Below are 25,155 nucleotides of genomic sequence, written 5' to 3'. Positions count from 1 at the left end.
GAGTTCAAGTCGTTAGCTTACTCCCCACTACCATTGGTGCCTATGCAGGTTGCTCAAGCAGCACATTGTGTGTACTGCATCAAGCCCAGGGGTGTGCAACCTAGAGCTTTCCAGATGTTGTGGCCCACGGCATTCATGATCCATCACCGCTGACTATCTAGGGCTGATGAGAAGTGTAGTCCAAAACATCTGGAGAGCCAAAGGTTGCAGCCTTTGCTCGGGCCACTCTTGAAGAATTTTCGAGAGCAGCGTCCCGCTGCATAGAGTTGTGCCGCATGATGACACAGTACGTGTTTTTGGTGTGTACATACATATACTACTAGTCTGATGCACCCCTGAAAGAACGTAGTACTTTTGATGTAGGAAGTACTTTGTTATCAATAGAGTTCTATGCTATTGGCTGGCGATAGGGAAAATGGCGGCCATCTGTGCTAGTAGGAAGAGAAGCGCTGCCACTCGGGGCCCTTACCCGGTTGTAGAAGAGCTCACTGGAGGTTGAAGAGTCCAGATCCACCCGGTATAGCGTGTCCCTGAAAGGAGGGGGAAAAGGAACATTTAATAAGTGAACCTGAATACACGGTGACAGCGCCCTCTACCAGGGGCAGAACAACCTTGACTGGTATTTCTAAAACATACAGAATCATTTTTAATGCCCGCTAAATAATACAGTTTGGAAAAAAGTAACATGAACGTTGCTTTCTAAAGACAATAATAATTTTAACTAAACAATTAATAATTCCACAGATATTCCACTTGATTCAAATACCTTTGTACATATCTCACCCACCGCACGCCAGGCACCCCAAATGTCAATACAACAGTAAATGCTGACACAATACTCAGATAGCGTCTTGGCTATCAAAGCTTTGGTCGTGTTCAACACCCCCAAAACAAGCTGGGCCATATTGGTCTTGTTCTGATTGGGGCCTCCTCTCTGCATTTCAGCCTCAGGGTGTTCGAATAGAGGGGTAAACCAATTGTAGGCGTCCTGAGCTGAGTGGGTCAGCATTTTGTGGGAATACTGAGACTGAAGTGCTAGTAGATGCAGCTGCTGTCTGGTCTAGTGCCAACCTGCTCTCTTGGCGGATGTCCCTCGGTGGGCAATGGGCACCTCCAAAACCTTGTAGAGCTCACACTAGTGGTGGCTTCACCCATAGAGGCGCCCAGAGGTGCCTGTCCCCACATCTCTGAGATGAGGGCCTTAGGACTACGTAAATAAAAGTGGACATCAGGTTGGTTCTGACGGACGTGCCCTCAGGCAATGAAGATTAATGTCCACAATGCTTGCATCTGCTGACTTAACCCACTTCTGCACAGTAATGGGTGCAGCCTGCCACAGGCCATCACACTCGCCCTTATTATTTCATGCATGCATGCGGCAGTGTTTTGTTACTCATCGTTCTCAGTAGCATTCATTTGGAATCTAATCCAATTCTAAAGTAGGGTGTTGGCATTGCAAGGCCCCAACTGTTCCCACCGATGAAGCCTGCTCACAAGACATAGCAGGTGTGCCCTTCCAGACTGCCCCCTCTAGAGCCATGCGGGTGTGACACAAATTATAACAGCTCATGACATAAATCATAACATATCACAGGATACATAAAGTAACTTAAAATGTACCCCCACATACCATACAACCTAACATATACCTTTTATATTCATAGACCCATCCTGACATGTACCCATGCATATATGCACCCTAATATGTACCCTTAGAGACACATCATGATATTTACCCTAACCTGAACCCTAATGTATGCCCCCAAATAACCATCTGTATAATCCAATGGAGCATATGCCCTAACATAGCTATACATTGGAGAAGGGGTTTAGCTGTAAATCTTGTAGAATTCAGGTAGTGAAATTACTCAGGTTTGTAACATTTATTTGCTCCTTGCACATTTATTGATGTTTAGGATTATTTGTATATATTTATTAATATACAGGAGGAACACTGCTCTTTTGATCACAGAAGCACGTACAATAGATAAGAAATCAGATTTGACTGGAAGCAGAGAGCTTCTTACAATGGGGTGAGGTTGAGGGAGATTCTGGCCAGGTTGTGGAGGGGAGTAAATGGAACAGTCACCAGGGACAACACTTAAGTGGACCTACGTAGATTAAGGACAACCAACATTGGACATTTTTAAGTGCAGGGTAGGCAGTACGGCCAGCTGTGCTGGGGATGTGGACATGATGGGTGAAGTGCTAGAGTGGGGGCAGAGGAAGTGAGGGACAAATGCAGGTTAGAGGTGAAGGAAAAATGTTAGCTCACAGGCATATGAGAGGTAGGTTGAGAGGCTAACTCAGAGACAAGGAGGTAGGCTTTTCGGTGGGTTTTGAACAAATCCATGTGGACTGTTTGTCCGATGTCCGGGGAAAGAGAATTCCATGCAAGTGGTGTAAGAAGAGAGAAAGAGCAGGATCGAGAGGGAGCACAGGGAACGGAAGGAGCCACAAGGGTAGTCGAGAAGGCAGAGCAGAGATTACGAGAAGGCGTGCAGAGTTGGATAGAGGAGGATGGATACAGTGCTGCCTTATAGTAGACTTTTGTAGAAGAAATTTTAATTGGGCCCTGCTTTGCATCATCAGCCATCCAGCCTGGTGAAGGTACGAGGAAGTAGGTGTGAAGTGAGGGAGTTCAAAGCGGATACAGTGTTACAAGGTCGGCGGCAACCCGCTGGTAGCACCAGCAGGTTACCGCCGAACTCGTGTTGAGGCCCATTTTCTTGAACACTGACATTGTGCCAACTGAGTGCCGGAACACTGTTACTTATCTACCCAATGTGATAGTCTACAAGAGTTTGCATTTTCTGTTCCTTTACAGGGGTGGTGCTTGTTTGTGCTTTTAATTAGTTATTTGCCATTTTATTGTTTAATTATCCGTTTTTATTATTGTAGAGCCTTGACATGCTTTAATTTTGGACTCCTGTACTATAGTTGTCTGAGTTCCTACTGTCATCTGCCTACACCTCTGCAGAAGATTTATCCTCGGCCTGCTCTCCCACACGAGGTGAAGGAGGTCAACTTTTCAGGCTGTGCCTGTTTCACCTTTATGATTGGGGCCACTGCTGGTTTAGTGCTAGTCTCTAACACACGAGGTGAAGGAGGTCAACTTTTCAGGCTGTGCCTGTTTAACCTTTATGAATAGAGTCACTGCTGGTACAGTGCTAGTGAGGGGCTGAGTTGGCGTTTTAGCCACTACTAAAGCCAGCATTCTTGCAGATCGCAGTCGTTTTGTCGCATCCCAGCTGGTCCTGATCTGAGCTGAGGAGCGTAACTATGGGTGCTCTCATTGTTAAGAGGACTTTGCTTTGAGTAATCTTTGCGGCAACAAAGCTATTGTTTTAAAGTTACATAAATGTGCAGGGTATGTGAGAACATAGCACATCCCTGCGTTCAGCCCTCCGCCAATCAGCGAAGCTTCTTGGCTAGTGCCTGCAAGCGTACCAGAGTCAAGAACACACGGTGGCAATCGGGCATGGTTCTAATGATGTAAAAAATCCGCTCTTCTGTGACCCGGCGCGGCCAGACTGTGGGGCCCTCTATATGATTGTTGTAGCACAGGGGGGCAGAAGGCTGTGTCGAAACGAGAATGAAAGCTAAGAACATCACCTGAGTTCCCAGCAGGAACTCCTGGGTAGGAACACACCATGAAAGCGCAGAGTGGAGAGCCTCGAACATTATGACAAGTGGATGAGAGCGCCCTGTGATTGGACAGTGTGGGGAGTAGGGACTGGTTAGGTTAGTAGTATGACTCGTGGGTAAGCACTCCCTCTGATAACATTGTGTAGGGACTAATTATTTAATTAGCTCATAGCTTGGATCACCCTCTTATTGCACTCTATTGGGACTGGTTACTAGTATGGTCCATGGGTAAGATCGCCTTGTGATTGCACTCTGTGGGACTGGTTGGTAGTATGATCCATGGGTAAGATCATCTTGTGATTGCACTCTATGGGGACTAGCTAGTAGTATGCTCCATGGGTAAGATCACCTTGTGATTGCACTCTATGGGGACTGATTAGTAGTATGACTCGTCGGTAAGCACTCCCTCTGATAACATTGTGTAGGGACTAATTATTTAATTAGCTCATAGCTTAGATCACCCTCTTATTGCACTCTATTGGGACTGGTTACTAGTATGGTCCATGGGTAAGATCGCCTTGTGATTGCACTCTGTGGGACTGGTTGGTAGTATGATCCATGGGTAAGATCATCTTTTGATTGCACTCTATGGGGACTAGCTAGTAGTATGCTCCATGGGTAAGATCACCTTGTGATGGAACTCTATGGGGACTGGTTAGTAGTATGATCCATGGGTAAGATCACCTTGTGTTTGCTTTCTATGGGGGGTGGTTAGTAGTATGGTCCATGGGTAAGATCACCTTGTGATTGCACTCTATGGGGACTGGCTAGTAGTATGCTCCATGGGTAAGATCACCTTGTGATTGCACTCAATGGGGACTGGTTAGTAGTGTGATCCATGGGTAAGATCACCTTGTGTTTGCTTTCTATGGGAAGTGGTTAGTAGTATGGTCCATGGGTAAGATCACCTTGTGATTGCACTCTATGGGGAATGGTTAGTAGTGTGATCCATTGGTAAGATCACCTTGTGATTGCACTCTAGGGGGACTGGTTAGTAGTATGATCCATGGGTAAGATCACCTTGTGTTTGCTTTCTATGGGAAGTGGTTAGTAGTATGGTCCATGGGTAAGATCACCTGTGATTTCACTCGGTAGACACTGGTTAGTAGTATGATCCATTGGTAAGATCACCTTGTGATTGCACTCTAGGGGGACTGGTTAGTAGTATGATCCATGGGTAAGATCACCTTGTGAATGCACTCTATGGTGACTGGTTAGTATTATGATCCAGGGGTAAGTTCACATTGTGATTGCTTTCTATGGGGGACTGGTTAGTAGTATGATCCATGGGTAAGATCACTGTGTGAATGCACTCTATGGCGACTGGTTAGTAGTATGATCCATGGGTAAGATCACCTTGTGATTGCTTTCTATGGGGGACTGGTTAGTAATATGATCCATGGGTAAGATCACTGTGTGATTGCACTCTATGGGGACTGGTTAGTAGCATGATCCATGGGTAAGATCACCTTGTGTTTGCTTTCTATGGTGGGTGGTTAGTAGTATGGTCCATGGGTAAGATCACCTTGTGATTGCACTCTAGGGGGACTGGTTAGTAGTATGATCCATGGGTAAGATCACCTTGTGTTTGCTTTCTATGGGAAGTGGTTAGTAGTATGGTCCATGGGTAAGATCACCTGTGATTTCACTCGGTAGACACTGGTTAGTAGTATGATCCATTGGTAAGATCACCGTGTGATTGCACTCTAGGGGGACTGGTTAGTAGTATGATCCATGGGTAAGATCACCTTGTGAATGCACTCTATGGTGACTGGTTAGTAGTATGATCCAGGGGTAAGTTCACATTGTGATTGCTTTCTATGGGGGACTGGTTAGTAGTATGATCCATGGGTAAGATCACTGTGTGAATGCACTCTATGGCGACTGGTTAGTAGTATGATCCATGGGTAAGATCACCTTGTGATTGCTTTCTATGGGGGACTGGTTAGTAATATGATCCATGGGTAAGATCACTGTGTGATTGCACTCTATGGGGACTGGTTAGTAGCATGATCCATGGGTAAGATCACCTTGGTATTGCCCTCTAGGGAGACTGGTTAGTAGCATGATCCATGGGTAAGATCACCTTGTGATTGCACTCTATGGGGACTGGTTAGTAGCATGATCCATGGGTAAGATCACCTTGTGATTGCACTTTGTGGAGAGTGTCTAGCATTGTGAATCATAGCGACATGCCTTTTGATTGCGTAGGGTGGAGACTGGGTGGTGTTATGAATCATGTGTGGGATCTCTCGGGGATGGAAAAGAGTGGGGACTACAAGTATTGGGTCATGAATATGAGTTGTTGCTGAACTGACAGAGTAGGGACTGGCTAGTTGTATCTTTGTGTTTGAGCGACCCATGAATGCATATGTGGGTTCTTTTATAGTTCATTGGTAATAGTGGCATGTGATTGCTGTGAGTAGGCTCTATCAAGAAGATAAGGGAAACCAGATCACTTTGAGAGCCCACTTTCAGTAAGGCGGGGCGTGGGATAGTGGCTGCAGTGATGGGGGGACTCATAACAGGCCTGTACTAAGCTTGAAAACAGTGCAAAAATCTAGGGCTAATATAAAACTTGTTTTATAGCGATGACTTGAAACAATCACATAGAAACCACCCTGACATTATATACAGTGTCATGGTAACATGTTGAGCAAAAATAATTTTCTCCATCATAAATGGAAGCCCACAGTTATGAGCATGAATAGTAAGGGGAACCTAAAACTGTATTTTTCAACTGGATTGTCAAAACTTAGACACACAGTGAAAGAAAATGCATAATACAATAACATGCTTGTAATCATTGATTCAAACAGTGTACCACTTTATGCACTCTTTCCCATTCAAATATCACACAATTGGCCCCTCTTATGGCACATGCCACAGACCATAGCCACTTCCAATAACCCACTCACTGGTTTGTCTTCAGCCAACTGACGCCAATCACTTTGTGTTTGTTTTAAATGCTCTACACAAAGAGACAGGGAAAAGGCTATTTGACCGACACCAGTGCGAGTGGGCCCTGTGATTGCAAGCAGTGCGATCTGTCTATTATTTCATGGTTCAGAATTTCCAGCAGTCATGCCCTGCCTAGAAATCAGGCGATGTTGGGCAGTATGGGCCTCGCAGGAGCTTCAACAGCAGCCGCTAAGCCTGTTCCGCAGGGCACATCAATGGCAATGTCACTTTGGCGGGAATCTCCTTTAAGAGATGAGAGAGTCCGGGCTCCCTACGTGGGTGGGGGGCAGGCAATATGCCAGGAAGCCCATGAGTCACCGGAAGCTAAAGAGGGGGTGGGCAATGGCTAGTGCAAGGTTATATTATGTATATTGCTTACCGCTTAATACACAAAGACGATAAGCTACAGGAGCGTTGCAGGCCAGTCAGGGTGGCTCAGGCCTGTAAGACAGGCTTCTTATGTGCCAGATAGTGTCAGGCCTGGAAGGTAGGCTTCTTATGTGCCAGAGAGACACAGGCCTGTAAGGCAGGCTTATCATGTGCCAGAGAGACTCCGGCATGGAAGGCATGCTTCTTATGTGCCAGAGAGACTCAGGCATGTAAGGCAGGCTTATCATGTGCCAGAGAGACTTATGTGCCAGAGAGTGTCAGGCCTGGAAGGTAGGCTTGTTGTGTGCCAGAGAGACACAGGCCTGGGAGGCAGGCTTCTTATGTGCCAGAGAGACACAGGCCTGGTAGGCAGGCTTCTTATGTGCCAGAGAGACTCAGGCATGGAAGGCAGGCTTCTTATGTGCCATAGAGACTCAGGAATGTAAGGCAGGCTTCTTATGTGCCAGATAGTGTCAGGCATGGAAGGTAGGCTTGTTGTGTGCCAGAGAGACACAGGCCTGGGAGGCAGGCTTCTTATGTGCCAGAGAGACACAGGCCTGGTAGGCAGGCTTCTTATGTGCCAGAGAGACTCAGGCATGGAAGGCACGCTTCTTATGTGCCAAAGAGACTCAGGCATGGAAGGCAGGCTTCTTATGTGCCATAGAGACTCAGGAATGTAAGGCAGGCTTCTTATGTGCCAAAGAGACTTAGGCATGTAAATGTTAAAAGTATTTGTACCGTGCACCGTCACCAACGGAATTGGTCCCCAGTCGCTCTGGCGGATCTGTAAACGATAAGGTGGGATGGGTTAGTAAGGTGAAGAGGGAGTAGGATAGTGAGAGGAGTGGTGTTCTGTTGGCAGCTTCAGCTCGGTATACACCAGATACTGAGCTTTGGTGCAGGTATTGGATCGGTGTCAGTCCGCGTGTGCTGTTGCTCCGGCTTATGTGTTGTTGCAGTGTTGTGAAGTGCGTGCAGCTTGTGGTGCGAGAGATGGTTGTGTGAGTTTATCAGTGAGATAAGTATGCAGAGTTTGAGGTTATATTGGTTAGTGGGTTACCTGACCTTTAGCATGCTAGCATTCACAGTTTTCACAGGCTTATTATGTGCCAGAGAGACTCCGGCATGGAAGGCATGCTTCTTATGTGCCAGAGAGACTCAGGCATGTAAGGCAGGCTTATCATGTGCCAGAGAGACTTATGTGCCAGAGAGTGTCAGGCCTGGAAGGTAGGCTTGTTGTGTGCCAGAGAGACACAGGCCTGGGAGACAGGCTTCTTATGTGCCAGAGAGACACAGGCCTGGTAGGCAGGCTTCTTATGTGCCAGAGAGACTCAGGCATGGAAGGCACGCTTCTTATGTGCCAAAGAGACTCAGGCATGGAAGGCAGGCTTCTTATGTGCCATAGAGACTCAGGAATGTAAGGCAGGCTTCTTATGTGCCAGATAGTGTCAGGCATGGAAGGTAGGCTTGTTGTGTGCCAGAGAGACACAGGCCTGGGAGGCAGGCTTCTTATGTGCCAGAGAGACACAGGCCTGGTAGGCAGGCTTCTTATGTGCCAGAGAGACTCAGGCATGGAAGGCACGCTTCTTATGTGCCAAAGAGACTCAGGCATGGAAGGCAGGCTTCTTATGTGCCATAGAGACTCAGGAATGTAAGGCAGGCTTCTTATGTGCCAAAGAGACTTAGGCATGTAAATGTTAAAGGTATTTGTACCGTGCAACGTCACCAACGGAATTGGTCCCCAGTCGCTCTGGCGGATCTGTAAACGATAAGGTGGGATGGGTTAGTAAGGTGAAGAGGGAGTAGGATAGTGAGAGGAGTGGTGTTCTGTTGGCAGCTTCAGCTCGGTATACACCAGATACTGAGCTTTGGTGCAGGTATTGGATCGGTGTCAGTCCGCGTGTGCTGTTGCTCCGGCTTATGTGTTGTTGCAGTGTTGTGAAGTGCGTGCAGCTTGTGGTGCGAGAGATGGTTGTGTGAGTTTATCAGTGAGATAAGTATGCAGAGTTTGAGGTTATATTGGTTAGTGGGTTACCTGACCTTTAGCATGCTAGCATTCACAGTTTTCAAAGGCTTATTATGTGCCAGAGAGACTCCGGCATGGAAGGCATGCTTCTTATGTGCCAGAGAGACTCAGGCATGTAAGGCAGGCTTATCATGTGCCAGAGAGACTTATGTGCCAGAGAGTGTCAGGCCTGGAAGGTAGGCTTGTTGTGTGCCAGAGAGACACAGGCCTGGGAGACAGGCTTCTTATGTGCCAGAGAGACACAGGCCTGGTAGGCAGGCTTATGTGCCAAAGAGACTCAGGCATGGAAGGCAGGCTTCTTATGTGCCATAGAGACTCGGGAATGTAAGGCAGGCTTCTTATGTGCGTGCGGCTTGTGGTGCGAGAGATGGTTGTGTGAGTTTTTGAGTGAGATAAGTATGCAGAGTTTGAGGTTATATTGGTTAGTGGGTTACCTGACCTTTAGCATGCTAGCATTCACAGTTTTCACAGGCTTATTATGTGCCAGAGAGACTCAGGCATGGAAGGCATGCTTCTTACGTGCCAGAGAGACTCAGGCATGTAAGGCAGGCTTATCATGTGCCAGAGAGACTTATGTGCCAGAGTGAAACAGGCCTGGAAGGCAGGCTTCTTATGTGCCAGATAGACTCGGGCCTGGAAGGCAGGCTTCTTATGCGGCAGAGAGGGTCAGGCTTGGAAGGCAGGCTTTTTATGCATCTCTCCATGGACCTTTCAACCGGGTTTGGGTAGACTTCATTTCTGATTGCTCTTTGACTGAGAATCTGTGATTGTTTACAATAAACCTGCCCATTGCAAGGTAGTTTCCTGACTTGGTGCCATTACTTTACGTCTGCTAGGTTGCTTGTATATCACTTACGCTGCCATGCAGTTGTTTCTAGCAAAAGAAGATTGGAAGGAGAGAGGGTAGAGAGGAAGCAGGGGAGTATGAGAGGCAACCTGGTGTTTTGTTAGGAGAGCAGTCTATTTGCAGTGCTGCAAAGTGTAGCGTGCAATCTCCTGTTATAGTATAGCTGAAGCCGGAACAGAAGAGTGTCCCTCAACCAGCAAGGTGCACTTGGGAGCGAGAATGGTGAAAAGGCCCGCTGCACAAAAGTGACATCCCAGAGTACCTGCTCAATGTTGGTAAGCGCTAGTACTCGCCCATTATTGGCTTCCTCGTGAGAAATGGCAGTCCCATGTCTTTCAAATAAAAGAAATGCAGGTACTCAGGACCAGCAAGTACCTGACATTTAAAGCGCTGTGTTAATTTGATAAAAGCGTGCTTTATTCGAAAGGTGGCCGAATCTGTCATCCCCGCATCCTCAAATGTATGTCCTGGCGCCCCTAAGCAAATCCACCCACTCTCAATGACGTCAGCTTCCCTTTCCCCCAGACTTTCTACACACACGCCTCCAGGACAACTTTATCCAATCAGGCCTCTCATCAAAACTTCCTCCTGGAGCTGCCGGTCACCCTTGCTAACCTTCACCAACCTCGTGGCCTTCTTTCTCCATGGGCCTATAATCTTCCATTGGTGTAGGCCAGAGACAGGAAGCAGCACCAGCATCATTGAAACTCCCTTAACATTCCTTTACAGGTGTCCCCTACTCTAGCGATACACTGGTACGTGCCTTATAAGAGACAACTCTACTCATAACCAGCGACAGTGTATATGCAATCAAATCTACAAAAAACGTTATTTGCTTCTAAACCCCGCCAACAACCATGGCTTAGATCCCCCGCTGACCTAATAATAAAGGAGGAATCCCGGATGACACTTGAATACTGCTAAATTGCAAGCGTCTTGTTCTATCTGATCCGGGTGAGATAGATAATGACAATAAGGAGATAGAACAAAGGTGGGCAGGTGGAGTGAAAAAGTAGCTACAGTAGCAGGATAGAATGGCCTCTTGCAAATATCAATTAAAATACTAAAGTTTAATACATGAAAACATAGTTAAAACAATTATTAAATACACATACATGTGACATGTTAACCACAAATAAAAAAAATCGTAATATCAACACTGGATGTCATAGGGTGTCCAGTCATAATATCGAATCAAAAATGTCGAATGTCAAAAAAGTAGATTCAAAAATGTCGAAAATCAAAATGTCGAATTATTTTTTTTTTCGATATTTTTTTTTTGGCTCTAGTTTATATTAAAAAAAATAGGTAAAAACAAAAAAAAGGGGGGGTACAGGGGGGAACCCCCCCATTTCGAAAAAAAACGTCATAAAAAATAAATTCGACATGATTTTTTTCGACATTTTTTTTTCGACTTTTTGACTTTCGAAATTTTTGATTTCGAAATTATGTCTATAAACCATGTCATAGGAATACATTAACAGAAATGCTTATTAGTGAGCACGAAATTGTGAACAATTTGAGCACCAAAATTCTGTGATGATTCACTGTGTACAGTTTACAGTAATTTAAACATGTAATTCAATATTAAGAGCTCTGAGGTTCTCCTGAGTCATCAAGTCTCGACACGTTTCAGTTCTTTATGTCATGTGTACAGAGCATTTTTCAGGAGAAGTGTTTGAATGGGATTCCTATAATCAAACAATTAGCGTTGGTCAGTCACAACAACCTTAAGATGGATTTGGTGGGGGCGGACAGCTCTGGAAATGAGATGTCGAAGGATCAAAGCAGTACTCCTTCTTCGTTACACTTGGTGTGGCTGAAAATCACCCAAGAAGGGACTAGATAGTGTCCTTGGCCTCTGTTTGGAGGAGCTGGAAAGTGTTCTAGATGTGGTTCACTAAATACATAGGGCTCATAATACCCATGTAACCTTGCTGTGGCCGTGAGTCGAATACGGGGTAGATTCAGTGAATGTTCAAAAATGTCTGGTTGTTTGGATTTAGCGGCGTGGTGCATCAGTATGGTAACACAGCCTGCAGACTTCAATAAATGGAAGCCAGGAGACTGATGATGGCCTCATACTTCCCACGGCAGGGGGACACAGAGGCATCTTTCCAGGCTGCCCCCTGCTTTACCCGCCAGTGCCCACTTTATTTTTCTATTTTGGCCAGTAGAGAAGTGAGCGGGTGTCCGCCAACTGAAATGCTGTGTTCTACTCTTGGCGTAGGGGTGCTATAGTGGACATAGTCAGCCCAACGCTTTGTCCATGACGCGGCCATCTTGGATAGGCCTGTTAGTGGGGTGGGGGTGAAACTGGTGGAAATGTCCAGGGATGGGAACTGGTGTGGGAGTAAAGAAGAGGTGAGTTCAGTAGAGTGGACACGCGTTGCAGCACAGGCGGGTGGATCTAACTGGCCTTGATCCCTGAGGCCTAACAAACAACTCCAGCGGGGGCCCTGGGAAAAAACTACTTGGGTCGGAGTAGGGGCTCCAAGGGGATATAGGTATGGAATGGGAATGGAAAGAGAGCAACCGGCACGCCTGCAAGAAGCCTGCTACCTCCCCATTGGACACCTCTTTGGGCTGATGTCGAAGAACGTTGGAAGCAACATTTGTGTGAATGTAGAAATATGGTGGAAACACAACTGAAGATAAGTGTGATGGAACAGCTCGTGGTTCCTGTAGCTGTGGGTTCTTTCACGAGAGTAGTAGCCTGCCATCTTTCCAGGTCTTGGCACACTTCCAGGTGTGGCACAGGTTTGGGTGCAGGTGGAAGAAACGGTGTGGCCATGGCGTTGGTACCCCTCCCACTGCCACCTGCAGCGGTCCTTGGGACTGCCGCCTTGCTGGAGATGTGCAGTGGGAAGGCTCCCTCTCTGGGCTGCTGGTTGCCATGGCGACACATCTTGTCTGAAGCTCTTGGGTCTGAGATGAATAAGGATTTTCGCTGCAGCTTCCTAAACAACCCCCTGCCGTCGCCGCCCCCACCGGCATGCATGCACATACAGAGGGAGCTCAGTGTTTCCCAGCCCAACCCCCCCCCACACAACTTCCTGACTCCCCTCAAACCGTGACAGCCCTGTGCAAAGAAAAGAGGTCCGAGGGGATTAGACTGCGGGGGGGGGGGCAATTTAGGACGCATGTGGCAAAGTGGGCCAACACCAGCACTCGTCCCTTAGTTATCAGGCTGCCACTTTAGTCCCCTCGCCTCCCACCCCCCATCCTTCTGCCTCTCCGCTTGCGCGCGCAGCTGGAGTTGTGCCGGGCATAGGAGATGTTCAGGGGGGCTCGAGACTTCCTTCACCCCCTGCCCAGGCATGGGAGAACCCGTTTTCGCAGGAATTTGGAGCCGAAGTGAAAGGAATGCACACGGCCCTCTTTCACCTGCCAACCTTCAGAGGAAAAAAAAGCACCGTGGGAAGACGGGGGTCTCAGCGAGAGCGCTGGGAACGTCACCCCCCGCAGCTCACGCCCGCGACGCGCATCTTTCTTCCTAATTCGCCAGGCTCGTGCCCTCCCGGCTATCGTGACACCACTACTCTTCACTGTGCCCAGCACAATGGGGGCTGTCGGCGAGGCCCTTATTGGATGAGTGATAACATCAAACCGGGCCTTTCTGCCAAGCCTGGCGCCCGCCCCCGCACCAGGCGACTGGCAACGACGGGGGAGGGCGGGAGTCCGGCAAGGAGGAGATGGGGGAGAGCGGGAGCCGGCACGGGTGCCAGGGGGATGGCAGAGAACGTTTCCTTGTTCGGTCTCCAGGGGCAACAAACAGGTACGAGAAAACGAGTCTTGCTGCGAGGACAAAATCGGTCCGTGCATCAGAAATGATAAAAAGAGACTTACTTTCCCGAATGTCGAGTTGAGCAGTTTTGCGGCACCATGTCGGAAAATGCGTGGAAAATGATCAAACGGATATTGGGTGACAATGTTGCCCACAACCATGAACAGCAGATTACATAAAAACGTCTCCAAGTTGGAGCATGAAACCCTCCGCAATGCACGCAAGAGCTGACCACACTGGGGCACTGCGCTGTTGCCCAACAGACCTGGTCCAGCAGGCCAACAACTACTGTACCCACATTGTGACCCGAATCTCACGTGAGCTTTAACTATAACCCGAATGAACTCCTACTAGTCTAATGTTCAAATCATTCCATAGGCCCTGGTGCAAATCCTACAGTCCCTCGCAGTCACACATAGGAGGGCCTAATTCATGGACCGGTTAGGGCGGTGCAAAGTGACTTTGCTTCGCCAAAAAACACGTTCTACTGAGCCTAATTCATAGAGCGTAACCTAGTCAAACAGGGTTTATTCGTCCATTCAAGACTATGGGCCTGATTCACAGACCATATTCCTATGGGATTGCGCCATTATAAAACGCTTCTGAGAATCAGGCCCAAAGGTGGGTGTCTGCCCCTGTTTGGACAAACGTGTCACTTCTTTAAGAATCTACCCTAAATAAAATAGTGATCACTTCTTCTTGAGGCTGTCCATATAAGGGAGGAAGAACAAATTGCTAAAGAATCCATGGCAGTTCCCTACAGAAGTCTCCAATGGTTGCAACCGACTGAGACTCAAGCGATCGGACGGCAGAGACTTAAAAAACAACTTTGCAAAATTAGGGGTGGGAGTGGAGGGTGTGAATTACGTTCCTTTGTTCTTTGAATTTAGAGCTAAAACAACCCCTCTAAAGGCTTGGGAAAATGCCACTACCATAGTTATGATGCGGAAATGGTCAGTGAAAAAAACGTGTTAAAAAGACACAACAGACAATTGAAACGCAACAAGTTGGAGGGCACAAGTATTCCAACTGCCAAGAGAAAACAAACATTTAGGAATTGGGTAGCAGTGCACAGGGCAAACATGCAGCAGTTAGATTCTGAGGTTATGCTTGCAAAGATAATGAGACGAGACACAAGAGCTATGTGGGAACTGCTAAACCACCAGGGCAATGAAAAAAGTATGTCCCTGCCAAACATGGTCTCAGAGAATAACTGGCTTGCCCACGATGAAAAATCATTTGCCAAGAAAGAACATGCTTGTTATAATACTCCAAAAGAGAAGGGAGGGGGTTGGTCCACAGCATTTGACGAGGGTGATCTGTTGACACTAATCAATAAAGCGAGCAGATATAGAGCCTCGGGTCCAGATGGCATCACAAACATGATGCTTAAAGAGGCGCCAGAAGAATGGGCGTCTTTTATGTGCTCCCTCTTCAAACAGATTATGAAGACAGAGAGAATTCCCAAATCGTGGCAGTCAGCAGTGATTGTCCCAATCCACAAATGTAGTGATAGGCCAGATCCTGAAAGCTATCGCCCTATCACTCTCCTTGATGTTTCGGGAACAATCTTTAGGGGGGTTCTGCTGACCCATCTGCAGAAATGGATAGCGGCTTCGGGAAGATCTGACCCTAGACAGACATGTTTTACAAAGGGGGTGGGTAGAAACCTGAACCTGTTTTTATTAAACATCCTTAAGGGAAGAGCTATTGAAAAAGAGACACACATTTATATGGCCTTTATAGACCTCAGAAAGGTGTTTGACAGTGTAGACAGAAAACTGCTCTGGAGAAAAATGGAGGTTTGGAGTTGTCCAGAGCACTTGCTAGCTGCAAGTTATAAAGGCACTAATGTTAAAATTAGGCTTAACGCGCAGGGTCTCTTGTCAGGTCCCATTCCCGCACAAAGGGGGCTGAAACAAGGCTGCATGATGGCCCTGACTCTTTTCAACCTATTTATGTCAGATTTACCGTATACATTTGACGGGGTGAACGCTGATTGGCAGGTTGTTATTTGCTGATGACCTTAAACTGTCTGGAAGTTGCTATCTTTATTTCGAAAATACTTGTTAGTGACCCCCACTCCCAAATGTATAATCCTTAGCAAAGAGATGGATAAGATGAAACCTTCCATCCTAGGAGAATGGTAGCGTCGCTGTAGAGCCATGCTAGATTCGTTAGGCTCGAATATCGAAGTCCTGATGCCCAATTCTGATCAAATAAATAAAAAATGGGAGCAAGATTGGATCCAAACCCAAGAGGATAGAAATACTCACTGGATGCAATCAGCTTTAGGCAATGAAGCTAAGGCCTATGGTGGTAGGCAGTGATATTTAAAGCTCTTCCCCTCCCCATGGTACTGGACTCAGTACATGAGATTCCGATTTAACCTGTTTCCCACCAATGAAATCTTGAAGATTTATGAAAAAACGAATGAGACGACTTGCAGATTTTATAAATCTGAGGGCCAAGTGCAAACACTGTTGCATGTTGTGGTATTTTGAAAGGGGCTGGCGGAAACCAGAACCAAGCATTTGGGAGACTATAAAAAAAGGCAATGCCATGAGGCTGAACACGTTTGCTCTCTCCTTATGGGTGGTGAAGATTTTCAATGATCTTTGTGTTAATACACTTTTTGAAGGACATTTTTAATGTTTAAAGAGGGGTGGGCGTAGGATTGAAGCGTGTGTTTTCTTTTTTTTCTTATTCTCTTAGGGATGGGAGGGTGTTGCGGGGTCTATTGGCCTGGTAGGAAGAAACATTGTTGAATTCATTTTTGTTTTTTATGAGGAATTGATAAACGTTTGTAATAAACTATAAAATCAATAAAAATTAAAATTAAAATTAAAAAAATACAAATATAAAAATCAAATCAAATCACAACTAATCCCATCACTAGCTTTCCATGGAAGGCCCCACCCCTAATCCTGGCCTTGCAAGTGGACTGGCTATAGAGGGCTCTACAGCTGGGAAGAAACATAGCTGGCTCTAAGTCTTATCCCCCACCCCCAGTTAGTGTTCAAAACCCCAGCTCTAATCCTTACACAGAGGGCCCGGACACAACTCCCCAAGTGAGGTCCTTAAAACCAACTTCCAACCCCTCACTGATGGCTGGTGATACACTCCTAACACTCCCAGTGATGGAACTAACCCCATTCCTCCCAAGGATGATCATAAAATGAATACAAATCCCAAAACCCTTACAACGGGGGCTCGAAACCTAAACCTACTATCAGTACGAACCCCTAACCCTCAAATGATTATACGTACCCAACATTCCAATAATCCTATCACACGTGTGAATCTACACCCAAATCTATCATGACCCAAAGCATCACATCTTTGACATTAACCTAACCCTTCAAGTGATAGTTTGACTCTGCCACTTATCAAATGCTCCCGCTGATTGCCCCAAATCTATCCCCAACTCTGGCCATGACTTGCCCAGGGACAGCCCTAATCATCAATTTCTCTAATCCACTCCTAGGCATGGAACCTAAATCTACAGTCCTCTCCTTCTGACATACATGAATCTGACAGGATACATGACTAACAATAATCAGAACAAAGATATCATGGCCATGATCCTTAAACATATGTGTAACTCTCTCCTCTTGAACCCAAAACTAGCACTAACCTCTCCAGACAGACCCAGGCCAGACCACAACCCCACTGATCTCTGCCTTGGCCTTTGAATAAAGGACTACTACTGCTATAGGGGTTTTGTTTGTATGGAGTGCTTTCTGCAGAATCCCACCACTTCTAAGTGCTGTAACAACAGGTGTTATTATTGCTCAAGATAATAATAATGTATTGGTCAATACCACAAGGATGAAAGACTGAGTTAACCCTATCCCCATGTGACAAATCAACTTCCAGTGCACCAGTGGTCCAGGGATGAATATCGGTTTCTAAACCATCAATCAGCCCCACACCTCTAGTACACCCGAAGGGATCCAAACAGATTGGAAACACAAATAAATTATAAACCTCCTTTTCCAATTTTGGTAACATGGACGGAATGGCAGGCTTATCTCTGCAAGGTTTTGGCTCATTGGTTAGTTGCAACACAGCGACAATACAATTATTACCCAATGATAAAAGGAACTGTCCAGTCAGGTTGTATAAAAATATCTAATGTATTATTATTATGACAGACAGATCTAGCACACTACAAAATACAACCCACCCTGTAAAGGAATACAGAGGACAGACAGTTTCACGTAGGAAAGAGATGCACTCTGGATACTGACAGGAGGGTAGTCGATAAAGCAATCAGTCTTGACTGTTCAAGGTTATTTGGTTTCAGCACCAAGGAAGAAAGAGGTTGTAAATGTCACTAGGGACCTTCGGATAAAGACCAGGGGGACAGAACCACAATGTACCTGGTGGTTGAGATGATCTTGATGCTCAACTGGGCTGAGTCTGTTCCAGGATGCTTTGCAGCTCTTGCGACGGAGTTCAAGATGGGATACAGCTGCGGGTATCAGGCGGCAGGCAGTTCAGCAAGCAAGGCTAGACAGACGGCTTCAGGCTGGCCTACACTGTAGTTCGGGGCAAGAATCATTGTCTCTGTGCTGGATGGCGGATCTGGAACGCTGGTCAAGGCGTCTCAGGTGGCTTTAGTGACTGCAGCCTGACAACAGTCTCGGCTCGAGGGCTTGACTGCCTCGAAAATGTCCTTAAAAGATGGACGCTGGTTGATGCTTGAAGTGGCGCTCCTCTTAGCTTCTTCACTGGGCTTGTGTCTTCCTTTAAGGTCGGATGGCCCAAAGCTGATTAAAGTGTTTGCAGGCAGCAGCTTTGTCCTTTGTTCAGAGACTCGCTTGCACTTCCAACATAGGAAGCTTGCTGGCAGAACCTAGCAGGGTACAGTGTGTGTTGGCTGGGTACCAGTTCTGGAGCTGCTTGATGGGTCCTCTTAGTTCGGTATCTCCATTTGTTCCCTGGGATATGTTTAGTGGAGGGATCTTGCTTCCCTCTTGGTAATCCTGGCCTTCCTTCACTGGCAGAAGCTGTAAGGCAGACTGTACCTTCAGCCAGGGCCCAAATGGGTCCTTCACTTACCCCTTTTCAAAGTCGTCGGATGATCTCCTAATAGAGGAACTCAGTCCTCTTTTAAAGCCAAATGGACCCTAGTGATTGGTGCAGGCCTACCTGTGTTAACGCCTACCTTAATGAACCAATCCTGGGTCCCCACCAACAATCTTATGTTATGTGTGAGGTCACAACCATAGTGTTATGCAACAGGAAAGGTAAAGGGGTGAAAACATGTACTACTAAGTCCCACCCCATTCTCCTGTCTGTTGTGAATCAAAGGGTCTCTCTGGCCAATTGAGCTCTCTGTGGTCCGTGATGAAAGTGCAGGTCTCCCTTGAAGTTATGGTGAAAATAGACTTCTTGTCTCCATCAAGTCACATACTTATTCCGTCTGAAAGGGCCCCCCCCCTGCAGGGGTTGCCTACTGTAAACAGTTGTCCCAGACATGACATTCGCTGCCCTTCAACCTAAGGGGCGGGAGCTGACTTCAACTTGGCACAGATGCATATCAAAAGGGTTTTGGGTATCCTGGCCCTTGTCAGTCCTGCGACCAGGCCTCCCACAGGCCTGCTTCAATTAACTCTCATAAGTATGTGCTGCCACCAACAGGCAGACAAAGGATAGGGCGGATCCATAGAGCCTTTGATATTTAATTAGGCTGGCCATGGCAGGGGGAAGGTGTTGCCCTCCTCCTCTTGATGCTACCATGTACTCCTGGCTGTCACATTCCAACTAGATGTGACAGGGAGGACTGTGCCTGTAGGCGGTGTCCCTCCACAGTACACATGACTATGTGCTTGTTGTGCGGTGAGCAGAGGAAAATGTGTGTGGATTAGCCCCACACATTTTCTGAGGTTTAACTCCCATCATTCATTTTCATTACAAAATTTCAAAAAGGCACAGGCGAGCGTAATCCTGAGGATATAGAGCTCTGGGCGCTACACTCTCTTCACCTAGGACCCCTCTCCCCACAGTGAAGGCGCGCCTCTGCCTCACTCTGCTCGGTACCCCTCTTTCCCTCTATGGTCTAGAGCACTGCCATGGTGCCAGCTCTTTCTTGCCACCCCACATACCACCTTTACACTACTCTCCCCTTTTGGCCTCTAGATGCTGTAAGTAGCTGGGAACATGATGGTGAAACCCAATCTGTGGTCTTAGCATCTTGGCATATGATGGCAATAGCTACCAAAAACGGTGTGTCCATGGGCATAAACTGGCAGCATCCGCAAAAGGTGGCACTGCCTGGCCTTTAGCATGAGTAACTGTAAAAAATGATTGGAAACCCTGGCAATGGTGTGAGCAGCTGGGCATCTCGTGACAAAAAACATATGGTGGCAATAGCTGACATATGGTGCGAGTATCGTGAAACATGGCCGCAATGCCCTGCAATGCATTTAGTAGCTTGTCACGTGAGTGCAATACCTGATTCATGAAGGCAAAAGCTGCCATATGATGTGCACACTGGAACATTTCATGGAAATCCCTTCTAAAGGATGGTAGCATATGAGAAACGAATGTCAATTTCTGCCAAAACAGGACACTTTTTTCACCACACAAAGCCAAAACGATGTCCTTTGTCAGTGTTTGTTTTTGAAACAATGCAGTCATTGTCCATGCATCTTTATATGCGAAGTAATGAATTGTGGATATATTTATAGGACAATATAGGGAGATTGCATTGGATGTGTTCAGCAGAATGGAAGCTCGTTTATTTATATTGACAATTTCATTGCATAGGAAATTGTATCTAATGCATCACTTCTCAATGAAGGGACATGCATGTTTTAAATGTGACAGAAATGATGTTTAATGTTGCTGCCTATCCACTTTTTCATTGAGCTAAGGCCGTCTAATGAAGCAGCCTCTGGGACTTATGAAAGCACAAGCTTTCTAACATTGTATCCTAGTATTTACTGTCACTCTAATAAGGGTCATTACAAGCCAGGGTGTTTAGACTGTTAATCGGGGCTGACATGACATCAAACCTTTCATTGTGAGAACAAAGTATATGAATAATGAACTGATTTGCAATGATCTATGGTCCTTGCTCCAGTGTATGTTCCTCAAGATTTTCTTTCCATGATAGATTTTATTCAAGTGCCGCTTCCTCGAAATGCAATACTTTTCGTAGTACAGTACTTTTTGGGAGTTTCTTTATCAAGGTTTTCTTTCCTACAGTAGCTTTTTAAAACCTTTTTCTAAAAGTGGTTTGGACAGCACACTCCTGATGCAAGTTACATTTATCTATCATGTTGGTAAATTCAAGGCATCACCTCATCCTAACCTTAACCCTAATCCCTTTGTACCTTTTCCCTTTCCCATAACTCCCTTCCAATGTCCTCAATCTTCACAACCTCCTAATGCAGGCACTAGTCCTCACCCCCCCCTTTCCTAACCCTTCACCTAATCCTATCCCCATACTTCACTTTTTACTCTAGGGTAAACAGTACCCGAAGAAGTGGGTATAGCCCCTTTAAACAGCGATGTGGAAAATGATGTATAAAGTGTACAGCAGCTTGAAGGCATCTGGGCCCGTAGGACTGTACAGTGAACCTTTTGATGGTGTTGGGGAGCCAGGGCGTGAGTGGAAGAGGAAGGTCTTAATGTCCAGAAGAAACAAAGATTATCCATGAAAAACTTCCACTAAGAGAGGAAGAGAATTCCAAAGTGTTGAAACCCAAACAGAGAAAGAGCGGCAACCTCTATGTTTCCATCGGTAGAAACGTACTGCCTTCAGGTTACGATGGGCTGAATATAACTGTGGAGAAGAAGAAAGAGACTGGGCCATCTCTCACAAAACAAGGAGTGGTGCCAGTGAATGCACACACTCTAATGCAAAGAACTTTGCAAGAGATGTGAGTTTTAAAGGGTGAGATAATGAAGAGCCCTGGTGTGGGGTCATGTGATCAGAATGTATAGCACCAGCGATCAATCTGACATCCTCATTCTGGGCAAGCTGGAGACTCCTAACCAAGCCCCCACTACAACACAACGAGATTTCATATTCTAAGTGGGTGAAATGACTGCAGCGATCCCAGGAGCGTGAATTCAGCCACAATAAAGGAAAGACTTTCCCTGATGTTCTTCATGGGATCCAAGCAGGGCATGACAGGCATGGATCTGTGGAGGGAACGCAAGCTGGCTATCAAATTTAGATCTCAGACAAAGAGCCGCAGCTACCACCAATGATGTGCCATCCATCCCTGGATACCTACAGGCCAAGCTCCAGACCTCAGCATTGTCACCCATGGGTGTGTCCAGGATTTGGGTGCCGCCCAGCCCTCCAGGTAGGGGTGCAGTGCGGGCCAGGGCTTTTGGGTTGACTTAAGCTCCAGTACAAGTGTGGCACGGCACACAACAAATCAGGAGTGTATGCCTTCTTGCGTAAAGTTTTATTTTTGATCAAGAGGTGCTGTGAGGGAGATTGCGTGGCTGAGTTAGTCTATATATCTACCACAATTTGCGATCAGGCGAGGTGAACTCCAGAGTAGATCCGGAGGAGAGGAAACAGCTACTCTAACCATTGAATGGAACGGCTCCATTACTTGAGGATTGGAGATATTTCACCTCCCACCTACACACTCTCTGATTGGTGCAACACCCACAATCCCCGGATCAATGCCCTCTGCCTGAGTTACCTGTCTCCGATGTACAGCGTCCTGTTCACTCTGAGCATTCGCTGGATGTTGAGTCTTTCGTTATGGCCACCGTCAGGAAATGAGGTGCGGGCCGACCCCCGGCCAACAAATACAGAGTAATCCCTCACACCTGCAGGGGAGACCAGAGTGGAGAGTGAGACAGTGAGATATGACACACTATAAGGAGACAGACACCCTAGATGCTCAGCGTGCTCCATCACACCGACCTGGTGAGGAGAGTGGGGGGGGGCAGAGTGAAGCACGACACAGTGATACATGGCACTCTACAGGGAGACAGGCACTCTGCATACACAGGGTGATCCGTCACAGCTGCAGAGGAGAGAGCAAAGAGGTATGCGACAGGGAGGCGTGCTGTTTTATGGGACGATAGGCACCAAACACGCACACGCGCACGCACGCACGCTCGCACTCACCATTCGTGCAGGGGAGGGTGGAAAGAGGGAGAATCATGGGCCAGTGAGTCTCGGTGCTTTACAGGGAGGCTGCCATACTTATAATGGGAGACGAGGGGGGTTCTTATAAGGTGGAACGTGCCCCCTGACTTTTTTAAATGTCATACATAAAACATATATTTTGTATTTGTCTCAGGAATTCAATACCTTGCAGTTGAGTGGATTGTCAGCTGTAGGTAACTGTGCAGCCTAATCCATTAAAGTACAGGCGGTCACTCATATAATCGGTAGGGACTGCTGCATTGGTTTCCAGAGGCCTGTAAACCCTACCAATTGGAGAAATCTGGCTGGAACATTCCTACACTTCTTTCAATACCAAACGCGCCACCTTGGCTTGGGGGGCGGCTGGGAAACGAATGTGTAGACCAATAACTTCAGGCTTAATTAATCAAATGCAGAAAACATCATAAGGAACATCTGCTCCAGACAGCGTTTGAGGATTATGGGGGTCATTTTTAGCATCCCTGCTGAGTATAGAAGCAAGACGGCAACCCCAGGTGTAAGTTGCGTATGCCTTTCTCCTATGCTCCGGAGGATGTTAAAGTTGTTTTGCAGATGGAGTGGGAGATGGGAGGGAAAATACGATTCCTACGTCTCATTTCCGCTCCTCCTGCAAAACCATTTAGTTTTGCGCCTGCAAGAGATTTTCATGCAGGTGTAAAACTAATGTGTAAAACTACCGTGTAAAACGAATGGATTACTATGGAATCCGCCTGCATTTACCATCTGCTAAATGCTTGCGGATTTCATAGAAATCCATTGTTAATGCCCTCTGCAAAGTGTAATTTGCCAGCAGTATTTACGTAAAATGAAAGAGTAAAGTTCAGGTGTCCATGGGTGCCCCGCTGGCAAAGTGTATCCTAACAACACACTACCAGGATTTCCACTGTAGCCAGACTCAAGAGTCAGTTGAATGCTTGAATGAATGCATTTCATGTAATTAGTTGAAACACAGTGTGACATTGCCCTGCTTTAGGGTACAACACCCTGCATCTGAGCACATCATTGCTGCTGCCATTCCTCACAGGGATTCTACCATGGGCATCACACTGGCCAAGAACCCATTTGAAGCACGGATAGCTCCAAGAAACTACAACTACCTTTGATAAGCTTCCCCCATACCTGTACTGCAAGAATCCATGGAACCGTTCTGCCGTTGAGCTGCAGCCCTTTAACGATCCCTTGAACCAAGACCACGGAGGCATGAGCCACTTGAGCTGGGGAACAAGCCCTAGGGGGCCGAATCCCTTCAGCCAGAGCACCTGGGGAAAAGCCACGCCGCCCCATGCCCCCCAAGGAAAGGGCCACTATTGCTCCGATGGCGTCCAGAGCAGTGTGCTTTTGTATGCCCAAAGCGGTGCTGATATTCTTCGGGCATGTATGAGGGCTAAGGCCTCCGTTCACAAACTCTCAAAGTTCTCTCAAACTCAGACCCAGCAAACAGAAATCACACCTCAACAAATGGTATACACCATTCCTCAAAAATTTGAGGCAACAAAAGAGAAACTGTGAGACTACTTGGAAAAAATGTCCTTCAGCTGCTAACAAACTCAATCTATCTAAAATAACTGCACTCTACAAAAAAGAAATTTATATAGCCAAACGAACTTCCTTTGACTCTCGCATATCATCTGCCAAGTCCAATATGAAAGAACTCTTTTCCATTCTTAAAGAAGTCGAAACCCCCATACTACCCATTGATACCTGCACCAAAGATAAAAACTGGTGCTCAGAAATTCAGAATGCCCTGGCCAATAAGATCAAGACCCTCCAAACTAAAATCTCTAGCAAAAAAGCGACCTTAAAAGACTTGCCCCCCTCTAGGAGACCAGACAAGTGCGCAACCACAGACCCCACCCGCTTCAAATTTTCAAAAGTCAATACTCTCGACATAGAAAAAATTATCCTGTCCTTGAAACCCTCTAACTGCCAGGGAGACCTTTGCCCAGCACAGCTTATCAAAGACGCTGCTCGTGATCTTTCACCCTTCATTACGAAACTGATCAACGCCTCTTTCACCACTGGCTCCATCCCCACGAATCTAAAACAATCCTGGGTACTTCCATTACTGAAAAAACCCACTCTTGACCCAGCCATACCCACCAATTACCGACCTATAACAACTGTTCCCTTTTTACTAAAAATCCTGGACAAGGTCGCCTACGTTCAAATACAGAGACACCTCGAAGAACACCACCTGTTAGGATCCAGACAATCAGGATTCCGCCCACTACACGGGACTGAGACTGCACTCATTGACTTGAAAGCTCAGATTGACACACTCAGGGACAAAGGACAAGTTGCCTTGCTCCTCCTCCTTGACCTTTCTGCTGCTTTCGATCTGGTCGACCATTCTGTCCTATGCT

The 25,155-nt window shown here is 46.7% G+C and overlaps 1 protein-coding gene across 1 annotated transcript in view; it reads right to left on the bottom strand.

The window, feature by feature from the left end:
- The window catches only part of SEMA6B (semaphorin 6B), a 563,759-nt gene that overhangs the window by 206,453 nt on the left and 332,151 nt on the right, over nt 1–25,155 (bottom strand). Inside the window, exons 3-4 of the mRNA XM_069649360.1 lie at nt 22,317–22,446; nt 470–530 (exon numbers count right to left, since the gene is read on the bottom strand). Coding sequence (XP_069505461.1) covers nt 470–530; nt 22,317–22,446 — 191 coding nt within the window. The remainder of the gene's footprint in view (nt 1–469; nt 531–22,316; nt 22,447–25,155) is intronic.

Source organism: Ambystoma mexicanum, chromosome 1p (assembly GCF_040938575.1).
Source record: "Ambystoma mexicanum isolate Mex_15411 chromosome 1p, UKY_AmexF1_1, whole genome shotgun sequence".
In the NCBI taxonomy this organism is placed as follows: domain Eukaryota; kingdom Metazoa; phylum Chordata; class Amphibia; order Caudata; family Ambystomatidae; genus Ambystoma; species Ambystoma mexicanum.
Note: the sequence above shows the minus strand (reverse complement) of the source record. Positions and strands in the feature narration are given on the sequence as shown.